The sequence below is a fragment of the Callithrix jacchus genome, chromosome 14, assembly GCF_049354715.1.
Source record: "Callithrix jacchus isolate 240 chromosome 14, calJac240_pri, whole genome shotgun sequence".
Lineage (NCBI taxonomy): Eukaryota > Metazoa > Chordata > Mammalia > Primates > Cebidae > Callithrix > Callithrix jacchus.
Genome location: NC_133515.1, coordinates 43,682,097 through 43,707,156, shown reverse-complemented (window position 1 = coordinate 43,707,156; position 25,060 = coordinate 43,682,097). Strand labels below are relative to the sequence as shown.

Sequence of the window (25,060 nt, the reverse complement as noted above, 5' to 3'; positions counted from 1 at the left end):
ACTGGAAAGTACAGTAACGAGTAATGGAATTTAATGGAACCAGAGTTTAGAGTTAGAGTCAAAAGGCTGAGAGGCCGGGCGTAGTGGCTTACCCCTGAATCCCCGCACTTTGGGAGGCTGAGCTGGGTGGAACACTTGACATCAGGAGTTCAAGACCAGCCTGGCCAACGTGGTGAAACCCCATGTCTACTAAAAACTCAAAAATTAGCTGGGCATGGTGGTGCGTGCCTATAATCCCAGCTACTCGGGAGGCTGAGGCAGGAGAATCGCTTGAGCCCAGGAAGTGGAGGTTGCAGTGAGCTGAGACTGCCACTGCACTCCAGCCAGAGTGACAGAGTGAGACTCTGTCTCAAAAAAAATGTCTATGGGACTTAGGACTCCCACTAAGTGACCAGAGTCCATGTCTCAACTTCCTCTCTTCTAAGATGAAGATATGCATCTGGATGATCTCCAAATTCAAGAGCCTTCACAGATCTATCATTCTATTTCTTCTCTTAAAATACCTTTAGTCCAGGCACAGAGGCTCACACCTGTAATCCTAGTACTTTGGGAGGCAGAGGTGGGTGGATCTCTTGAGCCCGATGGATTGCTTGAGCCCAAGAGTTTGAGATCAGCTTGGGCAACATGATGAAACTCCATCTCTAATAAAAATACAAATAACCAAGTGTGGTGGCATGTGCCTGTAGTCCCAGCTACTTGGGAGGTTAAGGTGGAAGGACAGCTTAAGCCCAGGAGGTTAAGGCTGCAGTGAGTAACAGAGTGAGACCTTGTGTCAAAGAAAAAAACAACAAAAATATACCACTAACAACAAAATATCTTCATATGTCTGAAGTACAGTATCACCTTTTGTAGAGAGAAAACGCATCAACTACTACTCATTTGAAACTAAAATTATCAGAGGTAAAAGCATACAGTGATAATTCAGATGGAAGCTATCTTCCTTTTTCTTTGCACCAAAGGAAGTGACAAAAAATTATTAAAAATCGTCCAGGCACAGTGGCTAAGTTGTGTAATCCCAGCACTTTGGGAGGCTGAGGCAAGTGGATTACTTGAGGCCAGGAGTTCGAGAGCAGCCTGGCCAACATAGCAAAACCCCATCTCTACTAAAAATACAAAAATTAGAAGGGCATGTGGGCACACGCTTGTGATCCCACCTACTCAGGAGGCTGAGGTACGAGAATTGCTTGAACCCGGGAGGCAGAGGTTGCAGTCAGGCGAGATCGTGCCACTGCATTCCAGCCTGGGTAAGAGAACAGACTCTATCCCAAATAATAAGAATAATAAATAATAAAAAAATCTATGTGATATTGTTGATCTGCTTACTTTGTGATGTTCCTTAAACACTTATACCTAGAATGCATAAGTTATTTTTTTTTTAGATGGAGCCCAGGCTGGCATACAGTGACATGATCTCAGCTCACTGCAACCTTCACCTCCCGGGTTCAAATGATTCTCTTGCCTTAGTCTCCCAAGTAGCTGGGATTACAGGCCCACACCACCACACTTGGCTAATTTTTTTATACTTTTTGGTAGAGATGGGGTTTTACCATGTTGGCCAGGCTGGTCTCAAACTCCTAACCTCAAATTATCCGCCTGCCTCAGCTTCCCAAAGTGCTGGAATTATAGGTATGAGCCACCATGCCTGGCCATAAGTGCTTAATGAATTAATTAGTATTGTTTTCTATTATTCTTTTTTCTTTATTTTAGACAGGATCTCGTCCTGTTACCTATGCAGTGGTGTAATCCTAACTCACTTCAACCTCGACATCCCAGGTTCAAGCAATCTTCCCACTTCAGCCTGCTAAGTATTTGGGTCTACAGGCATGTGACACCATGCCCAGCTCATATATATATATAAATTTTTTTTTTTTTGGTAGAGATGGAGTCTCACTATGTAGCCCAGATTGTTATTGAACTTCTGGACTCAAGCAATCCTTTCACCTTGGCCTCCCACAGTGCTGGGATTACAGGTGTGGGCCACCACACCTGGCCACATAAAATACATTTTTTCCTTCAACTTTGAATCTCTATACCAATTGCACATGAGTAATAAGCAATAAGATGAACACATCCTGCAAGACACCCGCTGCTAAACATGTCAGAATTTTTTTGTTTAAAGACATAATTTAGCCCGGGCATGTTGGCTCACACCTATAATCTCAGCACTTTGGGAGGCCGAGGTGAGCAGATCCCTTGGGGTCGGGAGCTCAAGACCAGGCTGATCAACATGGTGGTCTCTACTAAAAATACAAAAATGAGCCGGGCGTGGTGGCAGGTGCCTGTAATCCCAGCTACTTGGGAGGCTGAAACAGAAGAATCCCTTATACCTGGGAAGTGGAAGCTGCAGTGAGCCAAGATCACACCATTGTACTCTAGCCTGGGTGACAGAGCTAGACTCCATCTCCAGAAAATAAATAAATAACTTTTTGAGATAATTGTACATTTACACGCAGTTGTAAGAAATATAAGGCTTATATATGCTTCATCCAGATTCACCCAAGAGTAACATTTTGTAAAACTATAGTACATCACAGTCAGGAAAATGACACGGCTACAATCTAGTAACCTTATTCACATCTCACCAGCTTTATGTACTTGTGTGTGGTATACAATACATATAGTTCCATGCAATGTTAGGGCATGTGTAAACTTGTATGGCCACCATCACAGTCAAGACACAAAACAGTTTCATCACAAGACTCCCTGTGCTACGTACGCTTTTATTGCTGCTGTTACAACCCTCCCAAATCCTTTTTTTTGGGACTGAGTCTCGCTCTTACTGCCCAGGCTGGAGTACAATTGTGTGATCTTGACTCACTGCAACCTCTGCCTCCCAGGTTCAAGCAATTCTCCTGCCTCAGCCTCTTGAGTAGTTGGGATTATAGCGCCTGCCACCACATCTGGCTAATTTTTTGTATTTTTAGTAGAGACAGGGTTTCACCATCTCTACCTTGATCTCCTGGCCTCAAGTAATCTGCTTGCTTTGGCCTCCCAAAGTGCTGGAATTACAGGCATGTGCCACCAAACCCAGCCTCATCACTCAGGTTATTAAACCTAGTATTCATTATTTATTTTTCCTGATCCTCTCACCCGCTTCCACCTTTCCTCCCTCCTCCCACGTTTCACCCTCCAATAAGCCCCAGTGTGTGTTGTTCCCCTCTGTGTGTCCATGTGTTCTCATCATTTAGCTCCCACTTATAAGTGAAAACATGCTGTATTTTGTTTTCTGTTCCTGCATTCGTTTGCTAAAGATAATGGCCTCCAGCGTAAGTTATAATTGAGTGTGATTTGAAACTGGTGGGACAGGAAAGACCTCAGCCTCAGTGCCTCTGTTAGTGTTTACGTTGGCACTCTTTGGGTGACAATGTGCAACATTTCTTTTGATTATACTGCTTCTGGCTTCTTTAGGATGACTTTCCACCACCATAGCCTATTCTAGGGAGGGGAAACTTACCCTGCCTTTTTAATGAGGAAGCAACCACAGGCTTTTTCAGGCCACTTTTCCTTAGATTACTGCTCACTGTATCTTGAGGCAGTAGTGAACTGTTCATCTGTGCACCTAAACCACAAATCATTACAGAGTTAACAGTCTATCTGCTAAATATAAATTGGTTGGATGTTAATTTTTAAAGAATCTAAACATAGCAACAGTCTTTGCTAATTTCTAGGTTAGCTTCACAATTTCTAGAAGGAGTTAGCATTAACCTTTACACATAAAATGTTAGCTTTCTTATGCTCTATATGAAATTGGGGGAATAAACAGAAGTGAAAGGAAGAAAAAAATTCACCCATTGCTCCCACCTCTCAGACAATCACAGTGAATTTTCTAGTGAGCTGTCTTCCATTTTCTTCTCTGAATGTGTTGCTGGTTTTGTGATTTTTAAGTAGTGATTTTACCAGAGTTGCCAAATTTAGCAAAAAAAAAAGACGTTCTTTTAAATTTCAGATAAACAACAAATAATTTCTTAGTATCAGTATATCACAAATACTGCATGGAGACACTTATACTAAAAATTATTCGTTAACTGAAATTCAAGTTTAACTGAGTATTCTATACTTTATCTGGCAACCCAAGTGATCTGAATATTTTCCCAAACTCTTTTTTTTTTTGAGACGGAGTTTCGCTCTTGTTACCCAGGCTGGAGTGCAATGGCGCGATCTCGGCTCACCGCAACCTCCGCCTCCTGGGTTCAGGCGATTCTCCTGCCTCAGCCTCCTGAGTAGCTGGGATTACACGCATGCGCCACCATGTCCAGCTAATTTTTTTTGTATTTTTAGTAGAGACGGGGCTTCACCATGTTGACCAGGATGGTCTCAATCTCTTGACCTTGTGATCCACCCGCCTCAGCCTCCTAAAGTGCTGGAATTACAGGCTTGAGCCACTGAGCCAGGCCTCTTTTTTTTTTTTTGAGACACAGTATCACTCTGTTGCCAGGCTGGAGTGCAGTGGCTGCAATCTCAGCTCACTGCAACATCTGCCTCCCTGGTTCAAACAATTCTCCTGTCTCAGACTCTCTAGCAGCTGGGATTACAGGCATGCTCCACCATGCCCAGCTAATTTTTGTATTTTTAGTAGAGACAGGGTTTCACCATGTTGGCCAGGATGGTCTCAATCTCTTGACCTCGTGATCCACCTACCTCAGCCTTCCAAAGTGCTGAGATTACAGGCGTGAGCCATTTCACCTGGCCCCCAAATTCTTTATTATCATTTATTTTTAATTTTTACTTTTTAGAGATGAGGTCTTGCTATGTTGTCCAGGGTGGAATGCAGTGGATATTTGCAGGTCCAAGCATAGTATGCTAGATCCTTGAGCTCCCAGGCTCAAGTGATCCTCCCACCTTAGCTCTCTGAGTACCTGGAACTACAGGCATGCACCACTGCACCTAGACTATAATCTTTTTTTTTTTTTGAGATGGAGTTTCACTTTTGTTGCCCAGGCTGGAGTGCAGTGGTACGATCTCAGCTCACCACAACCTCCGCCTCCCGGGTTCAAGCGATTCTCCTACCTCAACCTCCCAAGTAGCTGGGATTATAGGCATGAGCCACCAAGCCCGGCCCAGACTATAATCATTTTTATGCCTGCCTGATATTCTATGGTAAAGTAGCTTTACCATGGTTCATTTAACTATCCCCAGTGGTTAGCCCTTAGCTGTTTCTAATTTTTGATACTCTGAATAATCATAAAATAAACATCTCTAGGCAAAATGTTTTTCCTATCCCAATAATTATTTCCTTAAAAAAGATGATTTAAGGCCGGGCACAGTGGCTCAAGCCTGTAATCCCAGCACTTTGGGAGGTTGAGGCGGGTGGATCACGAGGTCAACAGATTGAGACCATCCTGGTCAACATGGTGAAACCCCGTCTCTACTAAAAATACAAAAAATTAGCTGGGCATGGTGGCATGTGCCTGTCATCCCAGCTACTCAGAAGGCTGAGACAGGAGAATTGCCTGAACCCAGGAGGCGGAGGTTGTGGTGAGCCGAGATCGTGCCATTGCACTCCAGCCTGGGTAACAAGAGCGAAACTTCGTTTCAAAAAAAAAAAAAAAGATTATTTAGAAGTGGGGCCAGGTGTGGTCGCTCATGCCTGTAATCTCAGCACTTTGGGAGGCACAGACAGGTGGGTCACCTGAAGTCAAGAGTTCAAGACCAGCCTGGACAACATGGACAAACCCCATCTCTACTAAAAATATAAAAATTAGCTGAGTGTGGTAGAGGGCATCTGTAATCCCAGCTACTTAAGAAACTGAAGCAGGAGAATCACTTGAACCTGGGAGGCGGAAGTTCCAGTGAACCGAGATTATACCATCACACTCCAGCCTGGGCGACAAAGTGAAACTCCATCTCAAAAAATAAAATAAAATACAAAAATTAGCCAAGCATGATGCCAGGCACCTGTAATCCCAGCTACTCAGAAGGCTAAGGCAGGATAATAGCTTGAATACCGGAGTTTGCAGTGAGCCAAGATCGTGCCATTCACAATCCAGAGCAAGACTCCATTTCCAAAAAAAAAAAAGTAGGACTACTGAGTCAAAGGGTAAAAAAATTTTTTTTTTCAGAATCTCAAGTTTTCCTGGGAAAGACTAAAAAGTAAACATTTAACAACAATTTCTATTCCATATTCCTGCCAGAATTGCCTCTCTAAAATGCACAAATGACCATGTCACTTTGTTTCTCCATCTTTCTTCAACTTCCAAGCACCAAAACTCCTGTGCATGACCACCTGATCCATCCCTAGCAGTATTCCCTATAGGTAGAACCATTATAAGAATCTTGGCTGGGCCTGGTGGCTCACGCCTGTAATCCAAGCACTTTGGAGGCCAAGGTGGGCAGATCACCTGAGGTCGGGAGTTCAAGACCAGCCTGACCAACATGGTGAAACCCCGTCTTAAAAAATTTTTTTTAAGTAAGAATCTCAAGAGATACTGCAAGCCATGTACCAATTATTATAGCACCCTACACTAGCCAAGCCGGAGAGCCTAGATTTTACTTTTGCCCATGGTCTCATCATTTTAAAAAACTTTGCCAGCTGGGCATGGTGGCTCACATCTGTAATTCCAACACTTTGGGAGGCTGAGGTAGAGCAATCACTTGAGGTCAGGAGTTTGAGACCAGCCTGGTCAACAGCGAGACCCTGTCTCTACAAAAAAACCAAACAATTAGCCAGGCATAGTGGCTTGTGCCTCTAGTCCCAGCTCCATGGGAGGCTGAGGAATGAGGATCTATTGAACTTAGAAGGTCCAGGCTGCAGTGAGCCATAATCATGTCCCTGCATTCCAACTTGGGCAAGAGAATGAGAACTAAACTCTTTAAAAAAAACAAAAAAAGCCAGGTGTGGTGGCTCATGCCTGTAATACCAGAACTCTGGGTGGCTGAGGCGAGTGGATCACCTGAGGTCGGGAGTTCAAGATCAGTCTGACCAACATGGAGAAACCCTGTCTCTACTAAAAAATATATAAAATTAGCCCGGCATCGTGGCACAATGCCTGTCATCCCAGCTACTCAGGAGGAGGCAGGAGAATCGCTTGACCCAAGAGGTGGAGGTTTTGGGGAGCCGAGATCTTGCCCTTGCACTCCAGTCTCGGTAACAAGATCGAGACTCCATCCTAAAAAAAAAAACAACCCCAAATTTTATTAATTTGGTAGCAAAAGGTATCTTGTTTTAACTTTACATTTCTAAAATGTTTGCATTTCTCTGTTTACTAGTGAGTTTGGAGTTGGTCCACATGTGTGGACCAAGTAATTTTTAAATTTTTTAATCTGTTGATGCTTACCTAATAGGGTACTTCACCATTTTCATATTGATTTATCTGAGCCTTAACTGATACTAGAATTAAACATTTGAATTTTAAAATGTGGCCTGCCTGGGCATGGTGGCTCATGCCTGTAATTCCAGGACTGGGCGTGGTGGCTCATGCCTGTAATCCCAGGACTTTGGGAGGCTGAGGCAGGCAGATCACCTGAGGTCAGGAGTTCAAGACCAGCCTGGCGAAACCCCATCTCTACTGAAAATACAAAAATTAGCTGGCCCTGGTGGTGGGCACCTGTAATCTCAGCTACTCAAGAGGCTGAGGCAGAAGCATTACTTGAACCCAGGCAGCAGAGGTTACAGTGAGCTGAGATCGCACCAGTGCACCCCAGCCTGGGCAACAGAGCGAGATTCCATCTCTAAATAAATAAATAAATGTGGCCGGGTGTGGTGGCTCATGCCTGTAATCCCAGCACTTTGGGAAGCCAAAGTGGATGGATCACCTGAGGTTAGGAGTTTGAGACCAGCCTGACCAATATGGTGAAACCCTGTCTCTACTAAAAATATAAAAATTGGCCAGGTATGGTGGCTCACGAACTGTAATCCCAGCATTTTAGGAGGCTCAGGCAGGCTGATCACCTGAGGTCAGGAGTTTGAGACAAGCCTGACCAACATGGAGAAATCCCATCTCTACTAAAAATACAAAACTAGCCGGGTGTAGTGGCATATGCCTGTAATCCCAGCTACTCAGGAGGCTGAGGCAGGAGAATTGCTTGAACCTGGGAGCCAGAGGTTGCGGTGAGCCAAGACTGCACAGTTGCATTCCAGCCTGGGCAACAAGAGCAAAACTCCATCTCAAAAAATAAATAAATAAAACAAAACCAAAAATTAACTGTGTGTGATGGCATGCGCCTGTAGTGCCAGCTACTCAGGAGGCTAAGGCAGGACAATTGCTTGAACCTGGGAGGCAGAGGATACAGTGAGCCGAGATCATGCCACTGCACTCCAGCCTGGGTGACAGAGCAAGACTCCATCTCAAAAAAAAAAAAAAATGTGTGTGTGGGTATGTGTATGTGTGTGTTTCTCCACATACTGAAAATAAAGACAATAAACTATATTCCTAAATTAGTGTGCGGCATATAACCATTGCCACAAAATTTTTTTAAACACACTATAGACGAAAACTTCATAACACTATCCTAAGGCAGCTTAAGGTATAAGATTAATCTGTTTAAGAGATGTACAAACATATACAGTAGAAGTAGAATTTGGTTGGATCTTATTTTTGGCTAAGGGATCAAGCTTTTAGCTTAACTTGAAAAAAAATTATCAATGAAGAGTAAAACTTTTCTTAGGGAAAAAAACTCGTAAGAACAAAAACATAGTATTTCTTGTCTGGGCGTGGTAGCTCACACCTATAATTCCAGCACTCTGGGAGGCCAAGGTGGGAGAGGCCAATGTGGGAGAAGTCCTTAAGGCCTGGAGTTCGAGACCAGCCTGAGCAACACAGTAAGACCCCTGTTTCTTTATTTTAATAAAAATAAAATAATGACAAACCACAGTGCTTCCATTATTCATGTAAAAAAATTAAACAAACAAAAATAAAATAAAATATAATATTTTCTTGTAATTTCGAGGTTCAGTTAAAGACATAAAACACAGTAAAACAATCTCTAAAAACAATACCACCAAACCAACCAACCAGCCAGACTCTCACCAGATACTTCATCCTTTCTCCTCTTCTTTGACTTAGAGGCAGTCGACTCACAAGCTGATACTGTTGATTCTGAATGGCAACCTAACTGGGGCACAATAATCTCTTTAAGACCTAAAAAATAGAAGATTTCTGAATCATTAATCCTATCCAAGGGTCAGTATGAGTATTGGCCCCTATCTAGCAAAAAAATTAATTTACTTTTTAAAATCCCCCAAATGAATTATTCCAGTTTGGGCAACATAGGCAGACCTTATCTCTACAAAAATTAAAAAATTAGCATGCCTGTGGTCCCAGCAACTTGAGAGGCTGGTGGGAGAATCACTTGAGCCCAGGAGGGTCAAGGCTGTAGTGAGCAGTGATTACGTCACTGCATGGCAGCCTGGGTGACAAAGCTAGACCCTTTCTCAAAAAAAAGCAAAACAAAAAAAAACACATTATGGAGTGACTGCTTGCTTTAAAATAAGTTCCTTGGACCAGGCGTGGTGGCTCAGGCCTGTAATCCCAACACTTTGGGAGGCTGAGACCAGCCTGACCAACATGGCGAAACCCTGTCTTTACTAAAAATACAAAAATTAGCCAGGCATGGTGGCGCACACCTGTAGTCCCAGCTACTCAGGAGGCTGAGGCAGGAGACTCGCTTGAACCCAGGAGGTTGAGATTGCAATGAGTCAAGATTGTGCCATTGCACTCCAGCCTAAAATTATTTATTTGGATAAATAAATAAGTTCCTTTAGGCCAGGTGTGGTGGCTCATGCCTGTAATCCCAGCACTTTGAAGGCCAAGACAGGCGGATTACCTGAGGCCAGGAGTTCAAGAGACCAACCTGGCCAACATGGGAAACTCCATCTCTACTAAAAATACAAAAATTAGTCAGGCAAGGTAGAAAGCGCCTGTAATCCCAGCTACTTGGGAGGCTGAGGCATGAGGATTCCTTGAACCAGGGAGGTGGAGGTTGCAGTGAGCTGAGGTTGTACCACTGCACTCCAGCTTGGGCAATGGAGCAAGATTCTGTCTCCAAAAAAAATTTTTTTTTGTTCATTGTTTTTATTAACACAGGGCATCTGTGGAAGAGTAAACAGAGCAAAGTGAAGCTAACATGGCCAGATTATCTCAATAAAAACGGCCAAGTCTCTTGATCATTAATTTCAACCAACCAACCTTTATGCAGGTGTGCTGACTGGGACTGAAAGAAGGAATGTAACCAAGTGCAGTGGCTCACACCTGTAATCCTAGCACTTTGGGAGGTTGAAGCAGGACAACTGCTTCAGCCCAGGAGTTCAAGACCAGCCTGGGCAACAAAGTGAGACCCCCCCGCCACCTCTGCAAAAGGTTAAAAAATTAGCCAGGCATGGTGGCACATGCCTGTAGTCTCAGCTATTTGGGGGAACAGAGGTAGAAGGATCTCGAGTGTGGGAGGCTGTTGTGAGCTGTGATCATGCCACTGCACTCCAGCCTGGGCAACAAAGTGAGACCCTGTCTCAAAAAAAAAGAAGGAACACTTTTATTTTTTTTTTTTAGATGGAGTCTCGCTGTTGTCAGCCCTGGCTGGAGTGCGATGATGCGATCTTGGCTCACTGCAACCTCTGCCTCCCAAGTTCCAATAATTCTCCTACCTCAGCCTCTTGAGTAGCTAAGATTACAGGTACCTGCCACCACACCTGGCTAATTTTTATATTTTTAATAGAGACAGGGTTTCACCATGTTGGCCAGGCTGGTCTCGAACTCCTGACCTCAGGTGATCCACCTGCCTAAGCCTTCCAAAGTGCTGGGATTATAGGCGTGAGCCACCACGCTCAGCCTAGAAGGAATACTTTTCATTTGAATTATCTAGCAACTGCTTCTGAAGGTTGCTAAAACAATCTCCAAATGCATCAGTGGAACTTTTTTCATTGCCATTTTAGAAAAACGGAATGACCATGTCAATCATACCACCTACCACTGGAATCAAAATTTAGGAAGTCTGAGAATTCCTGAGCCAATGTCTCGTCACTGGCAAAGGCACAGATGCAAGCAAAGAAATGAATGCATCTCTGGGCTGCCTCATCCTTGGAAGCATTTGACTTGTGTGATTTCAGAGTCTGGCAGGAGCAGAAGAAGCGGCGCTCGGGCAAGCTTTTGGCACTGATTTTCTGCACAAAAGATGTATGTAAATACCCCAAACTGTGCTTCTGGCTTGCCTTGCATTTCACCACCAAGATGTTTTTAGTAATTCTCTGCACCAGAGGACCTGTAGGTTCCGTGGCCAACTGCCAGATGGTCTGTTTGGTTTCCGGGGAGGCCTGCATTGCATTCAGGACCGAGCTCTTCAGGGTCAGAGGGGTGGCCTCTGCCTGGCAGTTCACTGCCAGCTTGATGTGCTGGCATTGGTTTTCCACAACACCTTGAGTGGCAGCTTTCAGGCATGAGGGGACGTAACACCGTCCAGAGCTCAGCTGAGTGATGATCGTCCCATCCACCGTCTGGATTGTTGTCTCTGAAACCCCAAGCTCCACGAAGCATCGGTAATCAGGGCCCCGGTCTCTTTGCCTCACTGAGTAGACCTGAAGATCGGAGCCAGTAATGATTTTGACAGCTTCAACACTAGGCTGCTTGCGTGCACCATAGCGGAATATGGTTCCACATGTCTTGTTCTTACAGCTCAGTCCCCGGGTTCCATTGTATGTGCCACATCGGGGACACTTTCTGATTCCTCTCAATGTGGCCTTCCCCAAATCAGATAAGAAAGCTGGGACTTTAGTCCTCAGAGAGTTTGGTTCCATTTTTCACAGGCCCTACAGAAGATAATATACCCAACAGCATGAGTATAACCTCACACACACAAAGTTAATATCACTTATAATATTTAGTACAGAAAGCAAAATATAAAAAAGCTATCCACTATTTTTTTTTTTGAGACAGAGTTTCGCACTTGTTGCCCAGGCAGGAGTGCAATGGTGCAATCTCAGCTCATTGTAACCTCTACCTCCTGGGTTCAAGTGATTCTCCTGCCTCAGCCTCCCAAGTAGCTGGGATTACAGGCATGCGCCACCACGCCCTGCTAATTTTTTATTTTTAGTAGAGACAGGGTTTCTTCATGTTGGTCAGGCTGGTCTCGAACTCCTGACCTCAGGTGATCTGCTCGCCTTAGCCTTCCAAAGTGCTGGGATTACAGGCGTGAGCCACTGCACCCAGCACTATCCACTATTTTTAAACTGTACCACAAAACAACATAAATTTAAACCCACAAACAGAAGTGGAGGGAACTGCCTTTCATATCTAGTTTTAAAAATCCTAATGTAATAATCAAAGCATTTCTCCAGGTTTAACTCTATTCTATATAATAGCAGAGGTTAGTTAACCTAATCTTTACATGCCCAGATGTTTAACTTCAGCAAGAACTAGGAAACATGAAACATGAGTTTTTTCCCTTTCATCATTCCCCACAAAACCCAGCCCAATCCTACCTGTACCAGCTGCCAAGGCATCTGGAAAACAGGGTAACCTGAATTCATAAGACCTAAAAGGTGTTTCATTAGTTTCTAATGATCAGGTGAAAACATGATCATCTGCAGACTAATGATAACTGCTGATTCCAAAGTCTTCTGAAGTTTGAACTGTATGGTGTAACAATGCAGACATTCTGCCTCCTCCTTCTTCACCAGCCAATGGCAAAGCTTCTGCCCAGTGTTCCGCAAATAAGATTCCCACTGCCCTAAGTGGAGATCTTGACAGTCTGTAAGTAAAACAAGAAAAAATATCGAAGTTATACAAAGACAGGATGATTCTTTCCTTAGAAATCAAACAGAACAGAAATCAAAGTCTTTCACAATTACTTGAGAAATATTTGACAGAAATTATTATGGAAATGGTTAAGTGTTTTGTACTTCCAACTGCAAGAAGGTAAAAGGTGCTAATGTGATTACAAAGGGGGTTGTCAAGAACACTTTAGAGGCCTGGCACAGTGGCTCACTACTTCATCCCAGAGATTTGGGAGGCTGAGGTGGAGGATCACTTAAGCCCAGGAGTTCAAGACCAGCCTAGACAACACAATGATACCTCATTTCTTTTTTTTTCTTTTTTTTGACATGGAGTCTCACTCTGTTGCCAGGCTGGAGTGCAGTGGCGCGATCTTGGCTCACTGCAACCTCTGCCTCCCGAGTTCAAGCGATAGTTCAAGTGATTCTCCTGCCTCAGCCTCTCTAGTAGCTGGGACTACAGGCACAGGCCACCATGCCCAGCTAATTTTTGTATTTTCAGTAGAGACAGGGCTTCACCACATTGGTCAGGATGGTCTCGGTATCATGACCTTGTGATCCGCCCGCCTTGGCCTCCCAAAGTGCTGAGATTACAGGCATGAGCCACTGCACCCGTCCATGAGACCTTAATTCTATTAACAAATTGGCCGGGCACAGTGGCTCACGCCTGTAATCCCAGCACTTTGGGAGGCCGAGGTGGGTGGATCACGAGGTCGGGAGATGGAGACTATCCTGGCCAATGTGGTGAAACCCCATCTCTACTAAAAATACAAAAAAGCTGGGCATGGTGATGTGCGCCTGTAGTACCAGCTACTTGGGAGGCTGAGGCAGGAGAACTGCTTGAACCCGGGAGGCGGAGGTTGCAGTGAGCCAACATTGTGCCACTGCACTCCAGCCTGGCGACAGAGTGAGATTCCGTCTCAAAAAAGAAAAAGAAAAAAAATATGAAACATTAGTTGGACATGGTGGTGTGTACCTGTGGTCACAGCTACTTTGGAGGCAGAGGTGGAAGGATCGCTTGAGTTCCACCTGAAACTCAGAATGGCACAGAGCAAGGATGCAGATTGTGCCACTGTATCCCAGCCTTGGCGACAGAGCAGGACCCCATCTCTTTCTTTCCTGAGACAGAGGGTTGCTCTGTCGCCCAGGCTAGAGTGCAGTGGCGTCATCTAGGCTCACTGCAGCCTCTGACTCCCAGATTCAAGCAATTCTTCTGCTTCAGCCTCCCACGTAGCTGGGACTATAGGTGTGTGCCACCACGCCCAGCTACTTTTTTGTATTTTTAGTAGAGATGAGGTTTCACCATGTTAGCCAGGATGGTCTTGATCTCCTGACCTTGTGATTCAATCGCTTTGGCCTCCCAAAGTGCTGGGATTACAGGCATGAGCCACTGCACCTGGCAGACCCCATCTCTTTAAAAAAAATAAAATAATATAAATAAATAAACAACACACCTAGAACCATGTTATATAATCAGTCAAACACTCATCCTTCCTAATAGTAATACATTACATTTTTAGATTGCTTTATGCTTTATGCTTTTCTCTGCTCTATTACCCAGGCTGGAGTGAAGTGGTGCAATCCTGGTTCACTCAGACTCAACCTCCTGAGCTCAAGTGATCTTCCTGCCTCAGTCTCCCAAGAAGCTGAGACTATAGGTACAGGCTGCCATGCCTGGCTAATTTTTAATTTTTTTTTTTGGTAGAGACAATGGTCTTACTTTGTTGCTCAGACTGGTCTCAAACTCCTGGCCTCAAGCAATCCTCCTGCCTTGGCCTCTTAAAGTGCTGGGATTACAGGTGTGAGCCATTGCACCTGGCTAAAAAAAAAATTTTTTTTGAGATAGTCTTGCTCTTTCACCCAGAATAGAGTGCAGTGGAGTGATCTTGACTCACTGCAACCTCTGCTTCCCGGGCTCAAGTGATTCTCTGGCTAATTCTTGTATTTTTAGTAGAGGTGGGGTTTCACCATGTTGGCCAGACTGGTTTTGAACTCCTGACCTCCAGTGATCTGCCCGTCTCAGTCTCCCAAAAGTGCTGAGATTATAGGCATGAGCCACCACACCTGGCCCTATTCTTTTTTTTTTTTTTTTTTTTTTTGAGACAGAGTCTCATGGCTGCCAAAGATGCTGTGCCTGGCCCTTTTCTTTTTTTTTTTTGAGACAGATTCTCACTCTGTTGCCAAAGATGGAGTGCAGATCATGGCTCACTGCAGCCTTGACCTCCCAGGGTCAAGCAATCCTCCTGCCTCAGCCTCTTGAGTAGCTGGGACCACAGATATGCAACACTACACTCAGCTAATTTTTAATTTTTTATAGAAATGGGGTCTCACTATATTGCCCAGACTGGCTTTGAACTCTTGGGCTCAAGCAATCCTCCTGCCTCAGCCTCCTAAAGTGCTGGGATTACAGGTGAGACCTACCTTGCCAAGTGGTCTATTCTTTTTAAAAAATGTTTTAGGCTGGCTGGGTGGCTCAGGCCTGTAATCCCAGCACTTTGGGAGGCTGAGGTGGGTGGATCACCTGAGGTCAGGAGTTCAAGACCTGCCTGGCCAACATGGTAAAACCCCATCTCTACTAAAAAAGAAAAAAAGCCGGCGCGGTGGCTCACGCCTGTAATCCCAGCACTTGGGAAGCAGAGGCGGGCAGATCATGAGGTCAAGAGATCAAGACCATCCTGGCCAACATAGTGAAACCCTATCTCTACTAAAAATACAAAAATTAGCTAGGAGCAGTGTTGTGTGCCTGTAGTTCCAGCTACTGGGGAGGCTGAGGCAGGAGAATTGCTTGAACCTGGGACACAGAGGTTGCAGTGAGCCAATATTGCACCATTGCCCTCCAGCCTAGGCATCAAAGTGAGACTCTGCCTTAGGGAAAAAAAAAAAAAAAAAGAAAGAAAAAATTAGCTAGGTGTGGTGGTGCGTGCTTGTAATCTCAGCTACTCTGGAGGCTAAGGCAGGAGAATTGCTTGAACCTGGGAGGCAGAGGTTGTGATAAGCCAAGATTGCCCCATTGCACTCCAGCCTGGGCTGTAAGAGTGAAACTCCGTCTCAAAAAAAAAGTTTTAAAAAGAAGACCTGGCACAGTGGCTCACACATGTAATTGCCAGCACTTTGGGAGGCCGAGGCAGGAGGATCACTTGAAGCCAGGAGTTCGAGACCAGCCTGGCCAACATGATAAAACTCTGTGTCTACTAAAAATACAAAAATTAGGCAGGCATGGTGGTGCATGCCTGTAACCCCAGCTACTAAGGAGGCTGAGGCATAAGGATTGCTTGAACCCAGGAGGCAGAGGTTGTAGTGAGCCAAGATAGCACCACTGCACTCCAGCCTGGGTAACGGAGAAAGACTCCGTCTCAAAAAAAATTTTTCTTGACCTCGTGATCTGCCCGCCTCTGTCTCCCAAAGTGCTAGGACTATAGGCGTGAGCCACAGAGCCCGGCCAGTATTTTAATTTTAAAACATGTACTTCCTAGAAATTCTATATGGAAAGCATATACAAACAACACAACTTGTAAAGAACTTGTATTTGAAACCTGAAAGATTTCCTGGGTAGTACCTTCTCGGCAAGTCACCTTCTCTGACTACAAATCAGTCAGTCAGCCCCCTCGACGGGAAAGTGTCAAGGTACTGGTGTTGGAAGTCTCAACCCGCGGTGGGTTTCCTTCCAAGCATTACCCAGACCTAAATGTTTGGTGGACGCTGTTTCATGCTTGTGAGGCACAGTTAGGGGAAGAGAACGAATGATCATCACGGATAAATAATAAAACTAGCTAAGTACACTGCGTGTTAAACCCTTTCTAAGCATTTACTCGTGTACTGTCCACATGATCCTGTGGTGTAGATACTGTTACCCATCTTAGAGATGAGGAAACTGTTACTCAGATTTGATGGAAGTGTCACAGCCAGCAGGTAACTCACAAACAAGTTTACAGTCTGCCGGGTGGCTTGCAAAACCACAAGTCGGAGGTTGGGGTACATCAGCCCTGAACGGCCTCGGAACAGCGGAGGAAGGCCGCCGGGACCCCGCAGTCACGGTGCGGCCTCCCGACCTCCGGGACGCTCACCTCCCGGCCGGCTTCCGGGACGGGCCTGCGGCGACACACATCCCGTGGGACCTGCTTCCCGGCATCCTCCCCGCGCGAGCGCTCACTTCCGGTCCCAAATAGGCCCAAGCAGAAGCATCCCCTCGCCAGCAGCTGCTCCTTGGACACACTCTCCGCTGGGATCCCCAGCTCTACACCCCTGTCCCACCGCCGCCGGGGTCCTCGCTCAACACGACCTCCTTACCTGCCCTGCGCCCCCCAGCGGGCTGCGGGGCCCTTCGCTGACGACCGCCCTCACCTCTTCTCTCTTCGCCTGCCGCGGCCTTTTACAAACGGGGCCAAACTGTTCGCTGTAACGATAATCGTTATTGGTCAGAGCCGCCCACGCGCGGCAAGTGGCCGCCCCCCCCGCCCCCCGAGCTCGCGTTGTCTTATGGGAGTTGTAGTTTTCTCCTTCAGGAGCCCGCTGAAACTCTGGGGGAATGCGGTGGTAGGACCTGCGCTGACCTAGCGCGGGTTAAGCTCAGGCTCTGCGTTGGGGCTGGAGTGCTTCTGGCCGATCGATCGTACTGCTGACACAGCGCCAAAGCTGGTCTTGACTCCTGGCCTGAGAGAATCCTATTTCTGAATAGACTTTCGCTGGTAATTGATGCAAAAATGGCCTGAGTAGCTGGACGTAGTGGTTCCCGCTTGTAATCCCAGCACTCTGGGAGGCCAAGGCGGAAGGGTTGCTTGAGGCTAGGAGTTCGAGACCAGCCCGATAACGAGACTCTGTCCTTACAAAAAAAATTTTTTTTAATCGCCTGAGATTTTCTACATTATTAGCAGATGTCAGCTGTGAATTTAGCTTTTGTTTGGAGGTTCTTGCCCATCTGAGTATTCATCTCTTACTATCACATGTATGTTTATAATAAGTAAACTTTTTCTCCCTTAACTACATTTGAACGTTTTCCCTTAAAATGAGATAAAATCAGCTTCCTGTATATCCTAGTTCTGGTCCTTGGAATCACACAGAATAAATCTAAATGCTCTTTGTTCGTAATTGAAGACAGCTCCCGAGAGTGATGTGTGAGGCCTGTGTGTGTTGGAAAACGCTGGAATGAGAATCTCTGCTCTCCTGGCCCTAGTCTGGCTACTTACTATTGGTAGCAGGTTGCTTTACTATTGGGAAACCTTAGTCAACTATTTATAAGAGAAATGGAACGTTCCAGGACTAAGGTTTGTAATATTTCTTAAACTGGAAAGAGAGGGAGAGGGGCACAATTTTTCGAGAAGACTTTTCAGTTTTCTTCCCATTTATTTATTTTTTGAGAGGGAGCCTTGCTCTGTCGCCCTGGCTGTAGTGCAGTGGCACAATCTCAGCTCACAGCAGTCTCTGTCCCCGTCCTCAGGGGTTCCAGCAATTAGCCTGCCTCAGCCTCCAGGGTAGCTGGGATTACAGGTGTATGCCACCACACTCAGCTAATTTTTGTATTTTTAGTAGAGACAGGGTTTCACCATGTTAGCCAGGCTGGTCTCGAACTCCTGACCTCAGATGATCCACCTGCCTTAGCCTCCCAAAGTGCTGAAATTACAGGTGTGACCCACCATGCCTTGCCTCTTCCCATTTATTATGTAAACTAAAAATAAAATCCAAAGCCCCACAGTGACTGAATGAACTCTCACTCCTTGGCCAAGGGCACATTAAACTGAATTCTCCTGGGTGGAAGGGGAAGTCGGACATGCCTCCTTATACCTGCTCTTTTGGAGTTTAGGCTTAACTGACCAGCATTAATGATAAAATAGAGATTATAAGAATGGCAGAACACTCTCTGTGGCAATAGAATATCAAATAATAAACAAGACTAAAGGCCATGCAAGGCAAGAGTTAAGCCACACCCTTGAAACCATAGCAGCTCTTTAAAGTAGTTATTTTATTTGATTTTTTTTTGAGAAACAAGCATTCCTTTCTACTAACTTCAGGTCCTTAGGCAAAACTTCCTTAGGCAAAACTTCTCTCTCTCTCTCTCTCTCTCTCTCTCTCTCTCTCTCTCTCTCTCTCTCTCTCTCTCTCTCTCTCTCCAGGGCCTGTCTCTGTCTCTGTCTCTCCAGGGCCTCTCTCTGTCGCTAAGGCTGGAGGGCAGTAGCACAACCTTCACCTCCTGGGTTCAAGCAATTCTCCGACTCATCCTCCTGAGTAGCTGGAGTTACAGGTGCCCACCACCATGCCTGGCTAATTTTTTTGTATTTTTTTTTTTTTTTGAGATGGGGTTTCGTTCTTGTTACCCAGGCTGGAATGCAATGGCGCGATCTCGGCTCACTGCAACCTCCGCCTCCTGGGTTCAGGCAATTCTCCTGCCTCAGCCTCCTGAGTAGCTGGGATTACAGGCACGCGCCACCATGCCCAGCTAATTTTTTGTATTTTTAGTAGAGACGGGGTTTCACCATGCTGACCAGGATGGTCTTGATCTCCTGACCTCATGATCCACCCGTCTCGGCCTCCCAAAGTACTGGGATTACAGGCTTTTTTTGTATTTTTAGTAGAGGTTTTGCTATGTTGGCCAGGCTGGTCTCAAACTCTTGACCTCAGGTGATCCACCTGCCTCCCAAAGTGCTGGGATTACAAGTGTGAGCCACTACGCCTGCCTATTTATATTTTTAGTAGAGAAAAAGTCTAGGTATGTTGCCCGGGCTGAACTGGAACTCCTGGGCTTAAGGACCCTCCTGCCTCAACCTCCTGAAGTCTTGTGATTTTAGGCATGAGCCACCAAACCCCATCCATCATCATAGTTCTAAGTCATTACTTGTAACTATTCCTTATTCTGGTCAATTACTACAAAGAATTGTAGGAAAGCCTACACTAGTCAATACATATTTCTTAGGCCCTGGCATTGATGACTGACCCCCAGATCTTTGTGGCTTAAAACAACACACATCATTGTTTAGGGTAAGCATCCTTAGATCAGCTGGGATCTGTTCTTTGCTGTTATCTTGCTCACCCAGGACCCAGGCTGGTGGAATGCCTTCTCTCTGTAATACTTATTGTCATCTGTGTGTCAAAGTTAGGGCCTCTGGCCAGAAATAGCCCAAGTCACTTTCGCTTACATTTAACATTTTTATTTTTAATTTTTTAAGTGTACTTGTCACTGATGTGAAGCTCACTTTTTTTTTTGCTTTTTTTTTTGGCCAAAGCAAGTCATATGGCCATGCCTGAGTGTAAGAGCCTGGGGAAATAAAATCCTCCCAGAATAGTTAGACTACCTTAATGGATAACCTGTCCCAACTTATGAGATCCTCAGATTTCTGTACATCAAACTCCCAAGAGATGCTATCATGTTATTAATCACTGAAGTTGGTGTGTTACTTCTCCCATTCTCTTACTTTTCTTTAGCTTTAGTTTCAAGGCTTTCGGTCCTCAAAAATGATTATAAGGCTGGGTGTGGTGGTTCATGCCTGTAATCCAAGCATTTTGGGAGGCAGGAGGATCACTTGAGCTCAGGAGTTTGGGACCAGCCTGGACAACATGGCAAAACCCAGTCTCTAAAAAAACAGAAAACAAAAAACAAAAAAACATTAGCAGGGTGTGGTGGCGTGTGCCTGTGGTCCCAGTTACTCAGGTGGCTGAGGTGGGAACCTCATAATAAAAATAAATATAGGCCAGCCATGATGGCTCACGCCTGTGATCCCAGCACTTTGGGAGGCTGAGGTGGGCAGATCACCTGAGGTCAGGAATTTGAGACCATCCTGGCCAACATGATGAAGCCCCATCTCTATGAAAAGTACAAAAATTAGCTGGGCATGGTGGCACATGCCTGTAATCCCAGCCACTAGAGAGGCTGAGACAGGAGAATTGCTTGAACTCAGGGGGCAGAGGTTGTAGTGAGCCAAGATCATGCCACTGCACTCCAGCCTGGGCAACAGAGTGAGACTCCATCTCAAAAAAAAAAAATGGAGAGTGTTTTTGAGCAGCTTCTGAGCAAACGTTTTTTAACAGGTTGGGGTCTTTACTCCTCATAAGGGCCTGCCAGACACAATCGTGTTCATTCCTGCCTCTGCACCTTTATGGACAGTGTCAGGATCTACTCCACCAGCGACCTCTGTATCCAAAGATGGGAACTGAGTCCTCGGCTAATCTTTGGCATCATATCTTCTGTAAATTTCTGTCCTCCAAACCCTGGTTCCACTGTCATAACCAAGACCATATCGATATGATTAGCCCATGGTGCCAAATACTCAACTGAAGTTCCTGGTTTGATGACAAGGCCAACATTCATCGCATTATCCCAAATGTCTTTAATCAAAGCCCCTGGGTTCTCAGTAGCCTCAAAATGAAAGGTGTACTGATTGGCTCCTGCTGCAGCCATTGGCTTTACCCACTGTTGTGGCTTGGACACCATCATGCGCATGTCAAAGAAAGCATCTTGGCCTAGCTGCTTTCAAAGGCTTTCTACCACACTGTGACCAAAGGTGATGTTGAGAACAAAATGCCCATCCTTTGTATCCAGGTGCAGATAATTAGCCCAGAGTCCAGCATCTGGAGGCACTTAGCCCCTAAATTGGCCAAGTTGCTGTTGAGGATGTATGGGCCAATCCTGCAGTCTGACACCCCAGAGCTGCTTCCCAAGAGCAAGTTATCCCAAGAGACCCCTCTTTTTCCAACTTCTTACAGAAAATGTAATGCGTTAAGTTTTAGCCCCTGTTTTTAAATATAAACATTTAAGGTTATATATTATTATTATTGTTTTTAGAACAAATTGCCCAGACTAGAGTGCAGTGGTGCAATCTCAGCTGACTGCAACCTCTGCTTCCCTGGTTCAAGTGATTCTCATGCCTCAGCCACCCAAGTAGCTGGGCTTATAGGCATGTGCCACCATGCCCTGCTAATTTTTGTATTTTTTTGTAGAGATATTATTTAAATTTTTTCATCCAGGTGCAGTGGCTCACACCTGTAATCCCAGCACTTTGGGAGGCCAAGACAGGCAGATCACCGGAGGCCAGGAGCCCTGTCTCTACTAAAAATAAAAAAATTAGCCGGGCATGGTGGTACACGGCTGTAATCCCAGCTACTTGGGAGGCTGAGGTAGAATTGCTTGAACCAGGTAAGCGGAGTGAATCAAGATTGCACCACTGAACTCCAGCCTGGGCGACAGAGTGAGACTCCACATCAAATACATAAATAAATAAATATTAAATTAAAATTTTTCATTATGGTAGTTTCTTTGATCCATAAGTTCTTTACATAAGTGTTTTGAAATTTCCACAAATTTTTGTAAGTTATTTCTTTTATCACTAACTGTGATAAAAACAAAATAAAGATTTTATTTTATTTTTTTAGAGACAGGGTCTCATTCTGTATTCTAGGCTGAAGTGCAGTGGTGCAATCCTAGCTCACTGCAGTCTTGAACTCTTGGACTCGAGGGATCCTCCCACCTCAGCCTCTGGAGTAGCTGGGACTACAGGGGAGTACCACCATGTCCAACTAATTTTGAAAAATTTTTTGTAGAGCTGGGAGTCTTACTATGCATGCTGCCCAGGCTAATCTTAAACTCCTAGCCTCAAGCGATCTTCCTGCCTCAGCCACCCAGTGCTATGGGATTATAGGTGTAAACTACTGTGGCCAGCCTTTGTTAGTGATTTCTAAACTAATTTCTTTACAGTCAGAAAATATGATAAGCTACCTTTCTGGGGTCTCTTAGAAACTTTTCTTTGTTAATTAAGAAATGATAGCTCCTAACATTTAAACATTTAAAGGCATTTCCTAGGCCGGGCGCGGTGGCTCACGCCTATAATCCCAACACTTTGGGAGGCCGAGGCAGGTGGATCACGAGGTCAAGAGATCAAGACCATCCTGGTCAACATGGTGAAACCCTCTCTCTACTAAAAATACAAAACTTAGCTGGGCATGGTGGCACAGCCTGTAGTCCCAGCTACTCGGGAGGCTGAGGTAGGAGAATTGCTTGAACACAGGAGGCGGAGGTTGCAGTGAGCCGAGATCGTGCCATTGCACTCCAGCCTGGGTAATAAGAGTGAAACTCCATCTCAAAAAATAAATAAATAAATAAATAAAATAAAATAAAGGCATTTCCTTTGTTCTTTTTTTTTTTTTTTTTTTGAGATGGAGTCTCGCTCTATCACCCAGGCTGGAGTGCAGTGATGCAGTTCTCCAACCTCCACTTCCTGCGTTCAAGCAATTCCCTTGCCTCAGCCTCCCGAGTAGCTGGGACTACAGGCGCCCGCCACCACGCCCGGCTAATTTTTGTATTTTTTAGTAGAGATAGGGTTTCATCACGTTGGCCAGGCTAGTCTCGAACTCCTGACCTCAGGTGATCTGCCCACCTCAGCCTCCCAAAGGGTTGGTTGGCATTACAGGTGTGAGCCACCTCAACCAGCCCTTTGTGGGTTTTTAAATTTTTTTTTGAGACAAAGTATCACTCCCTCACCCAGGCTGGAGTGAAGTCATGCAATCTCAGCTCACCGCAACCTCCGCCTCCCAGGTTCAGGCGATTCTCTTGCCTCAGCCTCCCAAGTAGCTGGGATGACAAGCATGTGCCACCACACTTGGCTAATTTTTGTATTTTTAGTAGAGATAGGGTTTCACTGTGTGTCCAGGCTGGTCTTGAGCTCCTGACCTCAAGTGATTCATCTGCCTTGGCTTCCCAAAGTGCTGGGATTACAGGTGTAAGCCACTACACTTGACCAAAGCCATTTTCTTTTTTCCTTCTTTTTTTTTTGACAGGGCATCTTGCTGTGTTGCCCAGGCTGGAGTGCAGTGGCACGATCTGCAACCTCTGCCTCCTGAGTTCAAGCGATTCTCCCACCTCAGCCTCCCAAGTAGTTGGGACTACAGGCACACGCCATAACCCTACTAATTTTTGTATTTTTGGTAGAGACAGAGTTTCACCACGTTGGCCAGGCTGGTCTCTGAACTCCTAGCCTCACATGATCCACCCGCCTTGGCCTCACAAAGTGCTTGGTGGGTGTAATTATAGGAGTAAGCAACTGCACCTGGCCTTTTACCTTTTTTTTTTTTTTTTTTTTTTAATTTTTGAGACCAGCCTGGCCAACATGGTGAAACCCTATCTCTACTAAAAATACAAATATAAGCCAGGTGTGATGGCGCGTGCCTATAGTCCCAGCTACTTGGGAGGCTGAGGTAGGAGAATCACTTGAACCTGGGAAGCAGAGGTTGCAGTGAGCTGAGATCACACCACTGCACTCCAGCCTGGGCGACAGGGAAACTCCATCAAACAAAAAAAGCAAAAAACAAAAACCATTTTTCATGTGTGTTTGAAAATAGGTGTGTGTGTTTTGTTTGATATTAATTTGGCCATATCAGCTTTGTTTAAGGTTCCCTGGCATATATTTTTCTGTGTACTTTTGTTTTAGACAGGTTACTTAAAAGCAGCAGCAGAACAGCTACTTAGATTTTTAAAATCCAATCAGACTGAGTGTGGTGGCTCACACCTGTAATCCCAGCACCTTGGGCCTAGGCAGAGAATCACTTGAGCCCAGGTATTTGAGACCAGCCTGGGCAACATAGTGAAAGCTTGTCTTTATAAAAATAAAAACATTAGGCTGGCACAGTGGCTCACACCTATAATGCCAGCACTTTGGGAGGCCCAGGCAGGTGGACCACGAGGTCAGAGTTGAGACCAGTCAGGCCAACATAGTGAAATCCGTTTCTACTAAAAATACAAAAAATTAGCCAGGTGTGTGGTGGTGTGCGCCTATAGTCCCAGCTACTAGGGAAGCTGAGGCAGGAGAATCGTGTGAACCCGGGAGGCAGAGGTTGCAGTAAGCCGAGATCACACCATTGCACTCCAGCCCGGGTGACAGTGTGAGACTCTGTCTCAAATAAATAAATAAATAAATAATATTAGGTTGGGTGCAGTGGCTCATGCCTGTAATCCCAGCACTTTGGGAGTCCGAGACGGGTGAATCACAAGGTCAGGAGTTTAAGACCAGCCTGGCCAAGATGGTAAAAATAAATAAATAAATAAATAAATAAATAAATAAATAAATAAAATAAAAATAAAATCATCAGCCAGTCTCTTAAAAAAATAAATAAATAAATAAAATAAAAATAAAAACATCAGCCAGGCATGGTGGTGTGCACCTGTAGTCCTTGCTACCTGGGAGTCTGAAGCAGAAGGATGGCTTGAGACCTGGAACTCCAGGCTGTAGAGAGCCCATGATCACACCACTGCACTCCAGCCTGGGCAACAGAGTGAGATTCTGTCTCAAAACAGAAAAAAGGAAATTCGATCAAATAATTTATTAGATTAGTCCATTTACATACAGTGTATTGACCAATTTATTTGGAATTTTTTCCACCATC

At 45.2% G+C, this 25,060-nt stretch overlaps 1 protein-coding gene across 7 annotated transcripts in view; it reads right to left on the bottom strand.

Moving 5' to 3' along the window:
• The window catches only part of C14H2orf42 (chromosome 14 C2orf42 homolog), a 33,883-nt gene extending 16,795 nt beyond the window's left edge, over positions 1-17,088 (bottom strand). For 3 of the 7 annotated variants that reach the window (XM_008980553.4, XM_008980556.4, XM_008980555.4), the window contains exons 1-5: positions 16,988-17,088; positions 12,410-12,678; positions 10,903-11,737; positions 8,967-9,077; positions 3,455-3,559 (exon numbers count right to left, since the gene is read on the bottom strand). In XM_008980553.4, coding sequence (XP_008978801.1) covers positions 3,455-3,559; positions 8,967-9,077; positions 10,903-11,725 — 1,039 coding nt within the window. In that variant the 5' untranslated portion in view covers positions 11,726-11,737; positions 12,410-12,678; positions 16,988-17,088. Of the gene's footprint in view, positions 1-3,454; positions 3,560-8,966; positions 9,078-10,902; positions 11,738-12,409; positions 12,679-16,256 lie in introns of all 7 variants that reach the window. The other 4 variants (XM_008980554.5, XM_078349141.1, XM_035272358.3 and 1 more) reach the window with 3 other exon arrangements.
• Between the last annotated feature and the right edge of the window lie 7,972 nt (positions 17,089-25,060).